Below are 17,307 nucleotides of genomic sequence, written 5' to 3'. Positions count from 1 at the left end.
CACAGCCATACCCAATAGGGAGAGACGATGAAAAGGCAAGAACAAATGATTAAAAAACAAAGCAAAGGAGTGACTGCTCCTAATGGGACTGTTTTCAACAGCTGCATTAACAAGCCTGCTTGATTTCCTTTGCCTAAGTGAAGTTGTCAGCCCATGTGTCCAGTGTGCTATGTTTAGGATGTCTAAAAGAGTTGTGTTTTCTGGCACCAGCAGATAATAAATGCGAAATGGTTGACCTAACGTCTCTTTCCCCCGTGTTGCTTTACGGTCATTCTCAAAACAGACCCGAGAAATCCTCCTGAGTCGAGGTCAAGAATCCATCACCATCCCCCCCTCCCCTTTTCCCTACATGAACATGCATTTCCATACCGGCTCTGTGTGAGAAGCAGGCCCGAGGGAAAATGATAAGAAGTGCTTCTACTTGCACTGAGCCCCTCTCAAAACATCATAAAACCAACATATTGCTTCCAATTGAATCTCTTGTGCTTCAAATTAGGTTAAAATACTTGTACCTCTCAGAGTGTGGATCTTTACATATGCAAATGCGGGAATACCGAATTGTCTGCCTTCATTTCCATAATGTGAATCATGAATAGGCCTTAGATTTGCTTGGTTGATTTCCAGCTATGCTCAGAAACAAAATCCATATTTGGCACCGCAAAAAGGAACAAAGATTAGAGTTTTTTGAAGGAATGCTAGATTACGCACCCTCATACTGTATTAGACCCAGTGTATGCACAAAAACATACACTTTTCATAGAGCAGCATGTTGTGAAAGAGTCCTACGTCACGGATTACTTTACCATGACTCCTTTGATGAAAATGTATTGCTTTAACCTTGGAAACATGGCACGGCAGTCGATATGGTTTGAGAGACTTGGAAATACTCGTGCCTGTGGATTCAACAGACTAAAGACGCTCTTCGACTGATGAAACAATAGCAGGAGGAGGAGGGGAAACATTCTTCTGCCGAGTCGGCATTATTGGATTTGGATTGTAACATAGTAAGTCAGGCTGAGAGGGGGCCTGTGAATATCACGTTGGAATCATAATAGACAAGGGCCGATTGTTATTGCACCACACCTCCATTAATAATTCAATCATTTGACCCGTGACATGATTTCCCGTAAAACAATCTGATCCTCTGAGGGCTGATGGAGATATTCGAAATCTATGAGTGTGTGTGTGTGTGTGTCTGTTTTTGACCTTCCCAGTATGACACAGAACTGATGCCCGGGGCGGCCACTCTTAGTCTAAAATTCAGAGGGAAGAAAAGACAAGATACCAGAAAGTGTGCACGCTAACTAAAGTGTGCTGCAGCATTCCCCCCCCCCCCCCGAACTAGATATGTGCCCGCCCCAAGGGTGCGCCAATAAGCACGCCACAGGAATGGAGGGTCTCGCACGAAGCGTGCACTTAAAACTGAGCAGCGCTCTGAAAGTTAAGCGCAAAATCAGAACAACGTATGCAGAGTGCATTAGATATAAAAACACTGCGTGTGAGTAAGTGGAAGCAAAGCCCGGTAATATCATAACACATTGTTTCAGCGATTACTACTGACAGGGGAAACGTTGCTGTTCTAAGTTCAGGCCTGCTGCAAACACAAAGACTAACACAGGTGCAGACGTAGATGAATGTAGGGATGTAAAAGCACACACAACTGTGTGCACGCCCACAAAATAACAACACTGGAGCATGCACGCGCAAGAAAAAAGCAGGGGTACCATCTATCAGGCTGCAGACGGGAGCCTTGGAAGGGGAAATCTGTCCTGTGATGGCCCTAAATGAGGGCTTTGGCGGCGCTGTCACATTGTATTTGGCTGGGACATAGGCGGTATGAGGGCCTACAAGAGATGGCCTGTGTGTACAGATATAATGAACTTGGGAGGTGTGTGGAGCATGGGCAGGCAGTGTGATTCTGTCACAGCTAGCGGTGCTCCGTGCCTGCTGTGAGGATGGAGGGAGGGAGAGATAGAGAGAGCGGCGGAGAGAGACGAGACGTAAATTGAGTGCGGAGAGGGAAAGAGTGAGGAAGAGGCGAAAGCAATGATCAAGACAGAAAAAAACATCAGAATGAGAGATGGAGAGGGGCCGGGAATGAATAAGCAGCCCTGCAGAAAAACACAGAGCTAATCGCTGCCGGATTGGTGAGGCAATACCGCTGTTATACCAGAAGAATATTTGCTCTAATTAGAGCCAGCTAATGTGTCTCCAGGTATAAAAGCTGTTGGCGTTTTCCTGAGAATAATGAGAAACACAAAGCTCGCAGTGTCCTGGAGAGAGGTGCAAAACTCCCTTTGTACATCATTAACAGTTCACTGACAACAAAAGTGGTCTTAATAGAATGTAATGTGGTCTCCTCACCTATCTGTTTGTTCAAATGTCCATTAGGGGAATGCAGAATAATTCTCTCCTTCTGTGCTTCAACCACAACCCATTTTATTTCCAAAGTTCTGCCTCCATTTGCTTCTCTCACCTCTGTCCTCCACATTAAGATGATAAACATGATTTCACGGAGCACTACAATCATCAGTCTTTGTAAAACACGCCAAAATCCTCGATAAAAGAATTAAGCTCGCTTTGGAGAGACGGGGCCAAACGTATAGATTTACAATTCCACACTCAAGTTCCCCGCCATGTTTTAATGCATCATAAACACTTGGTGTTTTTTGGTCTCCGTTCCAATAAAAACAGGAGTGCGCGGGGGTGTAATATCTGGAGCTGGGGGAAATTAAAGCCGAAGTTCCTCTCGTCTCCTCCTCCGGTGCGCGCTCACACTTGAGCACGCGCGCACGCAAACACGTACGCACGGCTAATCAGCAGCCCGGAGAGAAATCTAAGACCACATCTACACCCAGTGGAGGAACCTGATACAACCACGTCGCCTCCTCCCCCCTGCAGCCCCCCTCCGCCACCTTCCCACATACCCGTCTTTCTCTTAATCATCAGCTCACACACACTAAACGCTCCCACTGATAAATTAGACGCGAGGTTCAGTATGATTAACTAAAGTTAATGAAGACTGAAAGCGATCGCAGGCGATGTAACCATAGAAGGGAGAAGCATTTGAGAAAACATCAAGACTACATTAGAAAACCAACAGACATTCTTTTTTCCCCATTTCTGCTGCTATTTCCAAAAGTCCTTTCAGTGCGCGGTGACAAACATAACCCTTCTGACTGCTGGAAAAATAAATCATACTTTCAAGTGAAGACAAATGCCTTATCCGTTGGGAGTAGCTGCAGGCTATAGTCATAATGGCCTTTCTCTCTCTCTCGCTTTCCTCTTCTCTGAAGGCAGGGAGTTTCCCTGAACTAGTTTGAAATGTCCACAAAAACCAGCGTTACACAGCATAAAGCAAGTTTAGGGCTGATCGGTAGCAGGAATGTTGCTCTTTAAGACTTATTTTACGATGAACCCCGTGATGGTGAGAAGCACTTATGGTCCTGGAAGCAAAACTGCTACTCAGCCTCCCCCCCCCCCCCCCCCCTCTCTTCTTTTTTGACCAAACAGCAAAAACGCTCATCGCTGACATCTTTAACCGATAAAACACGCTTACGCTCAAGATCATTACTCATCATGTCTGATGTGGTGTCACAGTCTCAAAATTCGTGGATTTCCTATCACTGCAACCCCCCTCTACACCCTCTCTGTACGTTTGGCCCTGCTCAGGCTTGGCTCGGCTCGGGGCAGACCAGCTGCAGAAGTCTGTCTCCTCTCCTCTCTCCCCTCCTCTGCTCTCAGTGCTATCAGGTTGCCACTCCTCCTCCTCCAGCCCATTACACAGGCCTCTTTATGCTGCGCTAAAAGCTGCTCATGTTCAAACACTCCAGGGAAAAGCTCCTTAAAAACATGTCAGGATGAGAGGCCCTGTCTGGTAAAATATTAATAGGAAGTTAATTGGTTGTTAATGGACTGGTGCTTGGGTAGGAATCACCCTCCATTAGATAGGCCACTGAAACACCCCATTCAGGGGTGTCATCTTACCACCTCCACCATCTAATTGGTTTCCGGTCACCGTAGCAGTTGAGTTGCGGTAACCTGGTGTTAAAGACATTATCGCTTGAGTTTTATATAAGCTCTGGCAAAGAAAGTATTGTACCAAGCGCAAAGCGCGTTTCCCCACCACTCTGGTATTGTGGGTGTTCAGTTACTTTGGGGTCAAGCTCGGCGCGCCCTTTCTCTTTTAATTGGGCGCCCTTTTTGTCTTTCCTCGTGTTAATCTTTCCTTCTTCTACACATAAGGAAATAGTTTTAACTTTTGTTGTTTGTGGTCAGAGTCACTGCGCTTTCTGTGGTCGTCCTTACCCGAAAGAAAAAAAAAAAAATCCCCTCCTCTCTCAGAGCAGACATGTAATATTGATGCGGAACAGACTCGGAGAAACACAAAAAAAATCAAATGGAATCCAAACTAAGTTCAAATGTCGACTTCAGCGCATACATTTTTGATCATTGCAAACCTACCAGATGCAATTCCCTTCAAGGGAAGCCACAGGGGCACGCCGAGCAAGGGACGTATTTAGAAATAAGTGATATTTCAGCGTGTCTTTCAATCCCGACTTCGTTCAGCTCCGATTCATTTATGAGAGGGACAAATACTTGCTGAAAGAGGTGGTTCAGGAAATGGGACTAAAAATGGCGGCAGAGGTTACCCATGTTTTTATGGATGAGGCTTTCAAATGTACCACGTAACTAAAATGAGCCAGCTCTTAAAGTAATCTCATTGTTTATCTAGACTTACAGACGTTATGTAAATGCTTTATATATACTGTTTATAGTGTCTCATACCTGAGTCTTTCTCTGGAAAAGGAAAGAAAAACATTTTTTAAATCAGTTATTTCAACATCACAGCCTGGTTAAATGTGAGGGTCCTACACTCAACATTTATATTAAGTTTTTCAATCCTGAATCATGCTTTTCATGCAGCCTTTACTTGCTGTTACTCTTTAATGCACTCAAGTCCACTCTCGTGCCTCGGTCTATTTAATGGTAACCTCACTCAAACATTGAGTGAACCCGTGTCCAATTACATTACAAAGCAAATGTCAATGGATCCAACAGATGTTGTGCTACTACACAACTTCCAAGTTTCATTTCACTGGTGCAGGTTATCGCAGCCGCCACTAGATGGTAGCGAAAGGCTGGAGTTACTGATTGGCAGACAGGCTCAACTGATGAAAGAAATCCTCCAGGCCTGCTATTAAATATCCAGCTCTGTGCCGTGTTCTGCTGTAATGTATTACTTGACTGGATGGAGAATGTGTGATAACCCCGACTGTGGGTAATGCAGTAGTAGAAATGTCTGCCTGATGTTTCGTTCGCCCTGCTCAGCCAGTTAAACTCCTCGCGGGCTTGAATTGAATGAGGCGGAGGGGAAAAACTGGAATATTCACCCGTATAATCATCAAGACAATGAGATTAGCAAAAAAGAAAAACCCATCAGGTATGCACTCAGACTTTGGCTTTATTTTGTTTTATTACATGTCAAGCTGTAAATGTTGCAACAATAGAGCGGGTTCTTGGCTGGACCTTTAGCAAAAACTGTCATAAGCTACGAGGATTACATGGTAATACACAACAAAACATTTGCAAAGAACACTTTAGGAAACTGTAGAAAAGTTACAACAGTATGAAACGTCCACTGTGGAAAAACTTTACTTTAATAATATTTAGCACTGAAAAACCTTTTTTTTCCCTGATAAAAAAAAATAAAATAAAGTCACCCGTGGTGTTTCTCGACTAATGGAGTCATTTTGTCCAATTACGTCCTTCACTGTGACTGCTGTGACCTTTTTGGCATCAAAAATGGATAAATATACATTTGAAATTTGGTGACGCTCCAGTCGCACCTTGAAAGTGCTTTCATTTTGACAAAACAGAAATCTAGTAATAGTCCGATATTTTTTTAATAGATGATGACAGCTGTCAAAAAAATGTTTTTATATGCCTCCGGGCCAGATAGCTTTGCTTCCAAGCATGAACGTCACAACCGCTTATTAACTGTCAGTCACTGATTTATTATTTTTTTTCCTTTTTTCATCTCAGGTGCACACAGTAACATTCATTGTGAAAAATAGCTAGTTCAAAATGTCATGCTAATGCACACAGACAAGCTACCGGGATGTGCTGCCTTCAAACTTGGCCCCCTGCACCGCACGCCCCAGAAGAGTTTGTGATTATCCACATGAAGAGCCGAAGAAGTTCACATGCCATGAGGTTCACCATTAGTATGTGGACAGAAATGCATGCAAGTATTTTAATCAGCCCCCAAAAAGCATTTGTGTATGTGCGGGATACATTCAAACAGGCAATAAGAAGAAGAAGTGAGAAGATGAAATCAAACTACATTAGACTGGAAGAATGTGCTGTCTGCCCTTCTGTTAACATCTGCTTACACCTTGACTGCACCCTACTCTCAGGACAGAAGTGTAAAAATCATTGAGAACTCTTTCCGGTCGGTGTGGCTGATGAAAAGACAGTCTTGGAGACTCTCACTCACTAGGCCGCGTTGTGGAAAAGGATGGGCTTGACCATCCCAGAGAGGATTTTGGGCACGTGGACGCTCACAATCTCCGAGATCATCTCTGGGAAGCTGACGTGCATTTGCATGGACTGAGCTTGGATGAACAGATCGTAGGTGAACTGGTGTAATTTCCTCACAACCTATGTCAAGAGACAAACATGATACATACATGTGTTGGGGTTATTAGAAACAAAGAGATAAATAAATATGTAATGTGGAAAACATGTAGATGCTGTCTATTGTCCCTGTATAATAAAGACTAAAAATCCCCAAATAATAATACGAATGAACAAAAACAAACGAGACTTTCATGGCACAGCTTAAGAGGCGGTTTTAGGAGATAACACTTATTGTGACACTAAGCTCCACAGACAGGGCAAAGCTGAAGGAGTCCTCATCAACTCTGATCTTCTTCCTAAAGGGCCCTTCCAGACAATCTCTGGCTGCCCTCCAGCTCAAAAGCCACAAAGCCGAGCATTTAAAGGTAAATCCACAGTGAAAGACAGGAGGCTCAATCTGTTGTGGCTCCTCTCCACATAGCGCTTTAACTCTTCTGGTCATACTCATATAATGATGTAAGGGTTTTTCCTTTGATAGCTAATTGTTCTCATCATTGAGATAAAAGTACAAAAAGAAAAAAAAAATCCTAAAAAGGGTTAAAAGTAGTGCATTTACACTCCCTAGTGGTTGCACATCTACATCAACACACTTCCCCCTCCTAAACCTCAGTAAGGATGAGATGAGTGATTAGTGTGTATTACAACAACAAAAGAAAGTTCACCAAATAAAAAGAAAATAAAAATGCAAGAAATGCACATCGAGAAGTCGTAACAGGAAAACTACATGTGTTTTTAAGTAGATACACCTGCGTACCTACAATACCACGTCAGTCTTTTACGGCTTAGAGGTAAAAAGGAAAAAATATTATTAACAAAATAAACAGAATATAAATCTAGAAATACACTGATGGCTATCAGCGTGTGTCTTATTTAGGGTGAATTTAAACTAAATTAAAGACCTTTTATTACTCATTCAAATCTACCTCAAATGCCTGGACTTGGACTTTTATGCCTTTTTTTTGGTTCATAATCTTTCCATTTTCTTTTTTTACTGAAGGTCACAGCACAACTTGACCTTTCTATATTTTGTTAAAATATAATAAAAAGCGCTTTTAAAAAATCTTTTCAGGTGTTGCTGATTTTGCTGGTATTGGGTATATATGTGCACAAATGTTTGACAGAAATAACAATGAAACTCGTTAATCAACCTTCTGCATGGTCGCGCATATGAAGGCAAATCTTATGAACCTGCTTTTTTATTGCTTATGCATTTGTTTCGAGGTTTAACACTACTCTTATGACATCACGTCAAAATTATGGCCACAGATTAAAGTGTTTGGTGTGTGAATAGGTACATGTGGCTTGTAGTGAAAAGTGTTTTGAGTGAGAGTAGAAAAAGCAGTCAGATGCAGTCAAATTCAGTCAGAGGTTGGAAGTAAGGAAGTACAAATACTTTTTATACTTAATACTTTTTCTAGCAACTTTTTACTTTTACTCACTAGATTTTTAAACAAATATCTGAACGTTCTACTCCTTACATTTTCAAAACAGGCTCGTTACTTTTGTTTTAAAATGATCATTTATAGCATTTACACTCGGGGTTAAAGTGGACCGATAGAAGTGCAGGTTCACGGTACGCGGTACAGCATCTAGCTAGCGCTGCAGAGGAGGACAAAGAAGGAAGGAAGTGACATGTTTTTTGGTTTTCTGGTGGTTAAAAGGTGGTAATTTCAAATTCAACGTTTCTATCAGCTAAGATAAGAAAGACAGGACAGGAAGAAGAGAGGTTTGAAGGTAAGGACTGCTCAGTAATACTTGATAAACTGCAAATTTAAAGCTTCATTTTAATCACATATTGGATTTGCATATGATATGTTTTGATAAATTATGTGTTTTCATGTTGTGAAATGTCCTGCAACACAAACTAAGCTAAACTCATTTTGTGTTGCATGAAAATATTAGGTAGTTTCGACTTTTAATTCCCTGTCACTGCACAACAGATTGAAACTGAGTGGATTTCTTAAAGTTAGACTCTAGATTCAATAGCATTGGTATTCTCATGTACTAACATTATTTTATTATATTATTATAGTGCAAAGTTCAGTTGCCTTTGTCCAAAAATGCTTTTTCACATTTACTTGAGTAAAGTTGTTTCAGTGCTTCAACTTTTACTGTAAAGAAAGTCTGTACTTTTTCCACCTCTGTATTCAGTCATGTGAAAACAGCCCATAATTTGGTAGCTTGCAAAACCACATTAAGCAGCAATAACTCAAAATAATAATTTTCTGTATGAAGGTCATATGAGAGAGGCTGATAAAGGTTATCAGCCTCTCACATAATTCTGGAGGAATTTTGGCCCTGTGTTCTTTGCAACATTGCTTCAGTTCTTTGAGGTTTGCAGGCAATTGTTTAAGCACAGCTTGCTTATGTCCTGCCACACCATCTCTGTCAGGTTAAGGTCTATACTTTGGCTGGGCCTTTGCAACACCTTGATTATTTTCTTTGTGAGCCATTCTGTTAGAGATTTGTTCCGGTGCTTGACTCTAGAAACCTTTGGTATACTGAAGAGTTCATGTTGAACTCAATCACTGCAATGTGTCCAGGTCCTCCGGCTGCAAAACAAGCCCAAATGAGTACTATGCATTATGACCAAACATCTCCAGTTGAATTTTTTTGACGTTGAAAACATTGTTTCTCAAAATCTCCAGAAGCAAAATATTCAGTTGCACCTTTTCAAATTAAGTTATCCTGCCATGTTCTTTTCAGAGAGAAGACTTTCTCCTGGCACCCCTTCCAAACAAGCTATACCTTTTCAGTCTTTCTCTAATTGTGCTGCCATGAACTTTAACATTTAACATTCTCACGGAGGTTTGAAAATTTGCTGGGACGTCCACTCCTGGGAAGACTGTGGCATTGTGTTAACACACACGAACGCTTTCACAGAGCTACTCACAAAGCAGTAAAGGCCTCTTTAAACTTTATTTTTCACATGACTGTAGTTAGCAGTTCATTTACTGTGTCTGGGTTATTCTTCAGTCCATATAAATAATTTACAAATGGAAATCATCTTATTGGCTTTAATACAGCAGCATCTGGCACCACTATTCTTTTATAATTGTTAATTATCATGGTAGGCTGTTATGGATTAGGCGTTTCAAGGAAGCAAATCTCAAATCCAGGTTATCATATAATCCGAAACACAGATACACAGTAGCTAAAAGAGAATAAAAAAATAACAGGCTTAAACCTGTGGAGAAAACAAGGGCTTAGATATGCAATGTCTGACAGATTCGGTTGAAGGAATCCAGCCGTGAAATTTTAAAACAATAAAAATCTTGCTTGTGTGTTCATAATAAGTTTACAGTTGTATTGCAAGCCTGTATAGTGTTGTGTCTGTCATTTTGTGCGAGAGGAAGGAGCATTATTTTAAGATAAGATAAGATAAGATAAGATAGAACTTTATTAATCCCTCGGGTGGGTTCCTCTGGAAAATTCGATTTCCAAAAAGCACATCACTGACAGAAGTTACAGTTACAGAATATTATATATATATATATATATATATAGACACACACACATACACACACATATATAAATACAGAGAAAAATATAAATAAAATATACGAAGGGGATAAATAGAATAAATAGGAATAAAAATAAAAATACAAGTGATTTGCGTTCACTCTAAAAAAATGACATGTGCATCCATGTCCAGTGTCACAGCATGGTGCATTTTTTGGAATGCGGTTGTGTGTATTACCGACTGGAGGTAGTCCAGCAGCTGCGTGAGCTGAAACAGTCTCTGCGTGCGGGTGGTCTCTCCGTGGTGGCTGGCCAAACGGTCTAGCTCCTTGATGTAGGAGGTCCGCAGTTTGTCAAAACAACTCTGGCTCTTCAGGCCCTGCACTGGCACTGTGACCACAAAGCCAGAACACAACAGTAACTCTCACAGACTTTATCCAGCCCATCAATTCTCTAAAGTATGGCTGTACTCTATTGCAGTTGTATTTCACATGTTGAGTTGACATTCGCGTCATTACTCATGGTCCCGGGTGACTCACTGATGCTGAGGAGGACCAGGGCCTTCATGCAGAGGAACTCCTCCTGGGTAACCTTGAGCATGCACAGCCTTTGGGATAGTAGCTTCATCCTCACACAGTGTTCATACATGCTGGACACTTGCATCCGCTGGCTGTGAGGAGGGATAAAAAAGAAAAAAGGGGAAAAAAAGCGTGACGCAGGAGGAGGGTCACGTAGTGAGAAATGTAGAAAGGAGTAGTTATTGGGGACATGAAGGGGAAAAAGGGAGAGAAAAAAGGCACCAGAGGTGAGAAAAAACGAGTTAGATGGATAATGGAAAATAGAGAACGACAGTGAGGCACTGAAAAATGAGGGTCAGCAACAAGGGCATGCGTATCCATTACTATGCAGGTCAGAAGCAGCCTAATAGAGTGACATGGGTGTAACACAGACAGAATGAGTGCTAACGTCACGCAAAACACTGACCAATTCAGAGCTGCCATGAGAGTTGGCGAACATCGTCATACCTTCTTTGTTCTTGACACAACAATTTACTGATAACAGCCTGGGGGGGGGACTCATGTGCAGTGATTTTTGTGACACAAACTCTGTTGTCTGGGTTTCTTTTGGGAGTAGAAAGAAAAAGACAAAGGCTGGAGTTGAGGTGTCAGAAACATTTTGATAAGGGGCCGAGGGGGTGAGGTTGGAGTGTAAATTAAAACTTGTCAGAGTGGAAGTTCTTGGACACTGATGAATGGTTATGCGATGATGAAAAAGAGCAAAGCATTTGAGACGATTCCCTCCGCCAGCCGCATTTATCAAATGCAAAGTGACGGGTTTGCTGGTGTGCCCGGAGAGACATTCGCTGTTTGTTTTCCTCCTGCTGAAAAACACCAGAAAAGTGTCGCACCGTGCCTTTCATCGCATTTCACGATGACAAGTGAAGTCTCATGGCATCGCAGCAAACCCCATGCCACAGTGATAATTTCTCGTTTCTTAGTTTGATAAAGATTTTGTGTCTCCTTTTTTGTGAATTCGTTGTTTGATGTTAAATTGAATATTTGCTGAAACTCACTCATTGAAAACCAGGTCTGGAGCAAAGTACAGCATAGAGCTGTTAGTCAGCGTGTAGGATCTCCAGCCTAAGGCAAACACCATCACCCCCATCCATGACAGCTGAATCAGTGACATCTGGTCATCCACATACAGGTCCCGAAACCCTGTTAACAAAAGTCGCTGTTATCAAGCTCTCCTCAGGGTTAAGCATTCACAGTTTTATTATTTTTAAAAAAAATCAGCTGATTTGGCTTAATTAAATAACTGTTGAGGCAAACATGGATACAATGATGGCCATTCTCAGCCTTCCTCTATTTTATCTTTTTTGTTTAAATGGGAAACATCCCCCTCTAGTGGCTAATATTTGAACAACTTTGTTTGTTTTGCATGGACACTAAACCAGCGCAAACTTCTGGAAAGGTATCTCATCTTTTGACCTAGGTACTGAGGCCTTGCTCAGTGCTGGCAGATTAAATACATTTCCTAACAGTGGTACTGCTCATCCAAACCGCAGGGAATTCTAATGTCATTTTTGATTGAATTACGCTTATTTCTTCTCAAACTGCCCATTTACCATCCACTGTCTTAGTCAAAGTTGTTTACAAGTCTGATCTTTCAGGGTTTTGCTTAACAAGGAATGCAAGTGGTATGTTTGACTAGAAACCAAAACGGAAGCAGCCATGGAAATGTGCTCCCTACCAGATTCTCTGGAAGAGCTACTTGGAATTAATTACCTTGGCTCAGATTAGTTTACCTGGTATTGCCTTGGCCCAGTGGACCACGGTTACCAGCTGCCGTTCTCCCAGCTCGTTCAGGCTGGTGAGCAAGGACACGGGGCTGTCTGGCTGGGCAGGATCATGCCCGGCATTGACCAGTGCTGGCTCAATAGCCTGTAGGATGCTGAGCAGCGACAGGCAGGAGTGCAGGGGTGGGGGGATGGCCGCAACCAGGGCCTGGGAAGCTGCTCGAGATATGTAGATATGTAAAAACAACATGAAGCAGAAAGTGTGGCAAGATCGAGTCTTTTCTGGCAAAAGTAAATTTAGCGTTGAATAAACGTGACATTTGAGCTCTGTGCAACTAATCCTTACCACCTTGAGCCCTGACAGCTGCATTTCTGGACTCCAAGACTGCATCTTTCTTCGCTGCCCTCTCTTCTTTTTCTCCGTGTCCCCAGCTAGCTGGCTGTTGCTCCTCTTCTCCATTACTCGCCTGCCCGGTTCCCTTCAGCCTGCGACCTAGAGAGATGATTCTGTTAGAATTCAGATGGAGGGCTTCTAATCTAATAAATGTAAGGAATCTGACCATGCTGACCTATTTTTTTAAAACTGCAAAATACTTTCCTTTATTTATGTCTCATTATTTCCTCGTCTCTGGTAGCTCACCTTTAAGGCTCATTCCCGACATGAAGCATCTCTTTAAGCGACACGACGCGCAGTTCTTCCGCCTCAGTTTGTCGATGGTGCAGTCGTTTCGGCTGGCACACAAGTGGTTCTGCTTACCTGGAGGCACACAAGAGTGCTGGGGGATGAGGAGTGCGAGTTCAACAATGCCTAGGCTTCCACTCATAGCAACGATATGTGGGCGTTTACTGATAACAAATAACTCGACCTCATAATGTCAGGGTCACTGTGCCCTGTCTACAGGAGAGAGCAAGTGGGTGTAAGAAATTAAAATCAGTGCGTGAGTAATTGTGTGCGTGTGTGTGTGTGTGTGTGTGTGTGTGTGTGTGTGTGTGTGTGTGTTGCACCCACCTGCAGCGGCCCTCTTGAAGAATACTTTGCAGCTGCCGCAGGTGACTGCTCCATAGTGACAACCCGAGGCGTCATCTCCGCACACTTGACACACTCTCCTTTCTGACAGATACACACCTGGAAAAAAATCCTCATGCCTGGGCGCGCGCGCACGCACGCACACACACACACACACACACACACACACACACGTGCACGCAATGGTGTTGTTTTAGTGTCTTCCCTCAGTTTTTAAACCCTTTTACCGTAAAAACTGAGGGAAGACACTGATGAAGAATTGCAGCAGACATTAAAAAGCACTCACACAGACGCTATCGGTTTTGGGTTAGTAGGTCTGCCTTCACTGAGCCTTATCGTGCCAAATCCCTAAAATCCAATCAAATTAAAATTTTTTCCATCATGTGGTTGACAATTTGTCAGCAAAGGGAGTCAGTTTGCTCCAAAGTAAAAGTTGTGATTAGCACATGCCAGAGTGAAGTTTTTTTTTAATGAATCCGTAACTTGTAATAAAATAGAAGGTTTTCTTTCTAGAAGCAGAAACAGCAACAGGTGCTGTATCTCTTCTTTATAGGGACACTGATACATTTCCTACTGCTGCAGTCCCAGGGCTTATAAGGACATTTCTGGAAAATCTTAAGAATAGGATAAACTTTAAGTTGCTGTAGCTGCATGCTATAACATGATTTAGAGAAAGCCAAAACAAACAAACAAAAAAAACACACACACCATGCTGTTGGAGGACAAAGGGTTCAGTGCTGCTGAACATTTCAGGACTCCACAGAGTATCAATAGAAGTCATGGCTGATAGCGATATATAATAATCGTGTTCGCTGCCTTTGATTTATTTGTGCTGACACTTATCCAATTAGCTTATGCTTTGTGGCTCTCACAGAAACGTCAAGAAACTAAGCATGAAATCCGGAAAGACAGTGCACCGTTAAACATCTGCGAACTTACGCCTAAACTCATTACAGCACTCCTTTTAGAAGACAAAATGACCAAAGCCCGACTGCATTGAGCGCAGTTACTGGCGCGATACTCATGCTGTGTGTTTCTCATTAAAGAAACGTGTGAGAGATGGGAGGGATCGGTAATACTGAATGTACTGTACTCAGTATGAATGGGCTTTTGACCTGACGCACACAAAACAAATCATTCGAATCTGATCTTTACCTTAAACTGCGATCTGTGCAATTCATCCACACCGAAGGCTCGCTCTTGATAGTGGAGAAAGTGCTTTGCCCCTGAGGAATCGCACTTGGGTAACTTTCCATTTGGCCATATCCTTGTGCCGTCGCTCGCATGCGACCTTTGCCACCCTTCTCACCTCTACCGTACCAGATACAGCGGCATTCCTGCCTGTTTCCGCGAGGAGCTTGCCCACAATTACAGTATTTGCACAAAAAATTATGTTCCCCTGATTCTCCCCTCTGTGGCTGTGGCTGTGGCTGAGGCTGGGATCGGTCGATGTATGCGCGCTCATTTGCGCACCACATTTGCGGTGTGAAATCCCTATATAGGTCTGAACTGGCATAGTAAGACGAAGGTGGTTTTAAGGGTACGACCTCGGCCACCTGAGGGGTCGCGGGCAGCTCCAGCGTGGGGTTCATAAACACATTTGACTCCCTGCAGACGTATCTGGGTATCACCGAGCCACGCGTCACAGTTTGCGCACCGTCCATTTCGCCCGATCCGAACAGATCCATACAGCTCACCTGCTGTATGCCCTGGCACACTTCTCCAAAGTCGTCCTCTCTAAGGCTGCTGTCACCCAGGACAAGCAGGCTGCTGTCGGAGTTCATATTTCCAGTCCTTCTCAACTCTGGCACTCCCCGAGAAGTATCCGCCACAGTGGAGTCGCATTCTGCGAAGGCGCTGCTGGAGCTCTGGTTCATATTATTGGGCGGAGAAGACACCGAATCCAAACCCAAAGACACCGACACCGCTTTACTGAGCTCATAAGCCGGACACGCATAGATGGTGGTATCCAACCGATCCCCTTCATTCATCGTTAAAGAGTTTGTTCCTTCCAAAACCGAGTGAAAGGACATTTTCGGCTCCGGTTCTCGGAGTTAGAGTGCACTGGGTGCGCGGCGAGCAAACAAAACAACACTTTCCAGGCTAGAAAACGCCTACCCAGTGACACTACTCTCGTGCGTCTAGGCGGATGGGAAATGCACATCAGTCGTCGACGTAAGTTACGAAGGGGAAGGGACGTCCCGCCGGTATAACTTTCTTTTTTTTTTTTCAACGCAGGATTAAAATTCACCTCACGAATTACCAAAAACCAAAAACAAAGAAAGAGAAACACCAGCATAGTGAGAATTGGTTTTCGCACAGACTCTTCTTTATACAGTGATTAATGAACCCAGTGTAGGTTAACTTTTAGCAATTTTAAAACCCAGCTGCGTGCCTCTCACTATTTTACGTGCAAATCTAATGGCGTCTCAAGAGCATAGCTGCGATTAATCATTACATGTATTAGTACGTTTCATGTGTAGCTCAGGCTCAGCGTCGGGTTTCTCTGCAAGCACTCTGTGCAGTAGTTTGTTTTCCTACTTAGAGTTATATAAGCTTGCTTGTGTTTGTCGGTCTGATTCACACAGAGAATCAGGTTAACAACAAACCAGAATGCACAATCATTGATGTGTTTAAACCATATTAAAATAACAACTAAAAAGAACGGGGTGGTCAGTGGAGGCTCTGATAGGTAGTCACGCAGTGCTTTCAACTATTTATTTTTGGATAGCTTGTGATGACTCAGCACACGACAGGAGCTGGGGACTGCAAATTAATTTTACCCAGTATATAGAAAAGGTCTGGATTGGGTTGGGGCGTTTGTGGAAAGCTTCCTTTTTGGATTGCAGGAGGAGAAGAAGTTAGGCAGACCCTTTTTTTAATGGGGTGACACAAGAGGGAGTGAGTGGCGCACACTCACATTCAGGGTGGGCACATGGGAAATGAGAAAATCCTATCAAAAATGTTGTGCTTTGCAGGACAAGACAAGATAATTTTGTCCGGTTTTAATCAGAAATATGGTTTATCGTACTGAGTTGGCGAAATAAAAAAAAAGTCTGTGCACTCATCTTGTTTTAGGTTCCTCTTTGCAGAGTGAAAGACTTAATGAACACTGTAAGAAAAACCCTGTAAAATTTAGAGTAAAAATATTGGCAGCAGGGTTGCCTGCCCTGTAGTTTTTGTAAACGTTTTTTTTACAGGATGATGCTGTATTTGTTTTACAGGACAATTATGTAAAATCCTAAAGATGCTGTTAAAATAAATATAATGAAAAGGTTTGGTATTACTTGCTGAGCACATCAACTTTTATTAATTTAACCATAAACTAAATTCGTGATTTGCAAAATTATGATTAATGCTGAAAGCTGACCTTATGTATCAGTGCCAACAGCTCCTCTGTATTCACTTATTATTACATCAGCAACAATCAAGCTAACCTTAACCTTGTTAGCAGAAAATGAGCGGTGATATAACATTACTTTCAAAAATGTCGAATTTAAAGCTGCTAAACACAAAGAGTGAAATATTAAAATTAAGAAATGAATTAACTAAGTCACTTACCACCACTAGAAATCCCTCCACGCATTGCTGGAAATTCTCACGACTATTCTAAATCCCACAATGCATCTGTAAATATGGAATTTTACAGTAGCCTATAGACTTTATCCAAGCTCCCAGAATGCATTGCTGTTTACAGAATATTACTGTATTTTTTGAAATACTGAAAAATTATGTTGTAAGATTTTTATTTTTACAGCAATTTGTTTTCATTTCTCATATCATAAAAATCAAAATCATCAAATAAAGTTGTTGTTTTTTTATTTATAAATATGCTTACAAAGGTGCATTTATACCAAAAAGGTTCATTTCTTCCCTT

General features: G+C 42.3%; 1 protein-coding gene across 2 annotated transcripts; it reads right to left on the bottom strand.

Moving 5' to 3' along the window:
- Positions 1 to 5,453: 5,453 nt before the first annotated feature.
- LOC146581988 (progesterone receptor-like) lies at positions 5,454 to 15,580 on the bottom strand. 2 transcript variants are annotated; one of them, XM_085289280.1, is made up of 9 exons: positions 14,586 to 15,580; positions 13,413 to 13,549; positions 13,044 to 13,160; positions 12,753 to 12,896; positions 12,413 to 12,619; positions 11,678 to 11,822; positions 10,644 to 10,774; positions 10,343 to 10,494; positions 5,454 to 6,663 (listed from the first exon to the last, which is right to left on the bottom strand). In XM_085289280.1, exons 1-9 carry the CDS (start codon positions 15,461 to 15,463, stop codon positions 6,499 to 6,501), a joined length of 2,076 nt encoding a protein of 691 aa, XP_085145406.1. In that variant the 5' UTR covers positions 15,464 to 15,580; the 3' UTR covers positions 5,454 to 6,498. The 2 variants fall into 2 exon arrangements, with proteins under 2 accessions (XP_085145406.1, XP_085145397.1); XM_085289271.1 differs by having other exon boundaries at positions 12,750 to 12,896; positions 14,586 to 15,579.
- Positions 15,581 to 17,307: the final 1,727 nt, after the last annotated feature.

The sequence above is a fragment of the Mchenga conophoros genome, linkage group LG2 (genome assembly GCF_057382185.1).
Source record: "Mchenga conophoros isolate Kocher_MC1m ecotype Shallow Benthic linkage group LG2, M_conophoros_male_GT1.1, whole genome shotgun sequence".
Lineage (NCBI taxonomy): Eukaryota > Metazoa > Chordata > Actinopteri > Cichliformes > Cichlidae > Mchenga > Mchenga conophoros.
The sequence above is the reverse complement of the archived record's forward strand: the minus strand, read 5'-3'. Positions and strand labels throughout refer to the sequence as shown.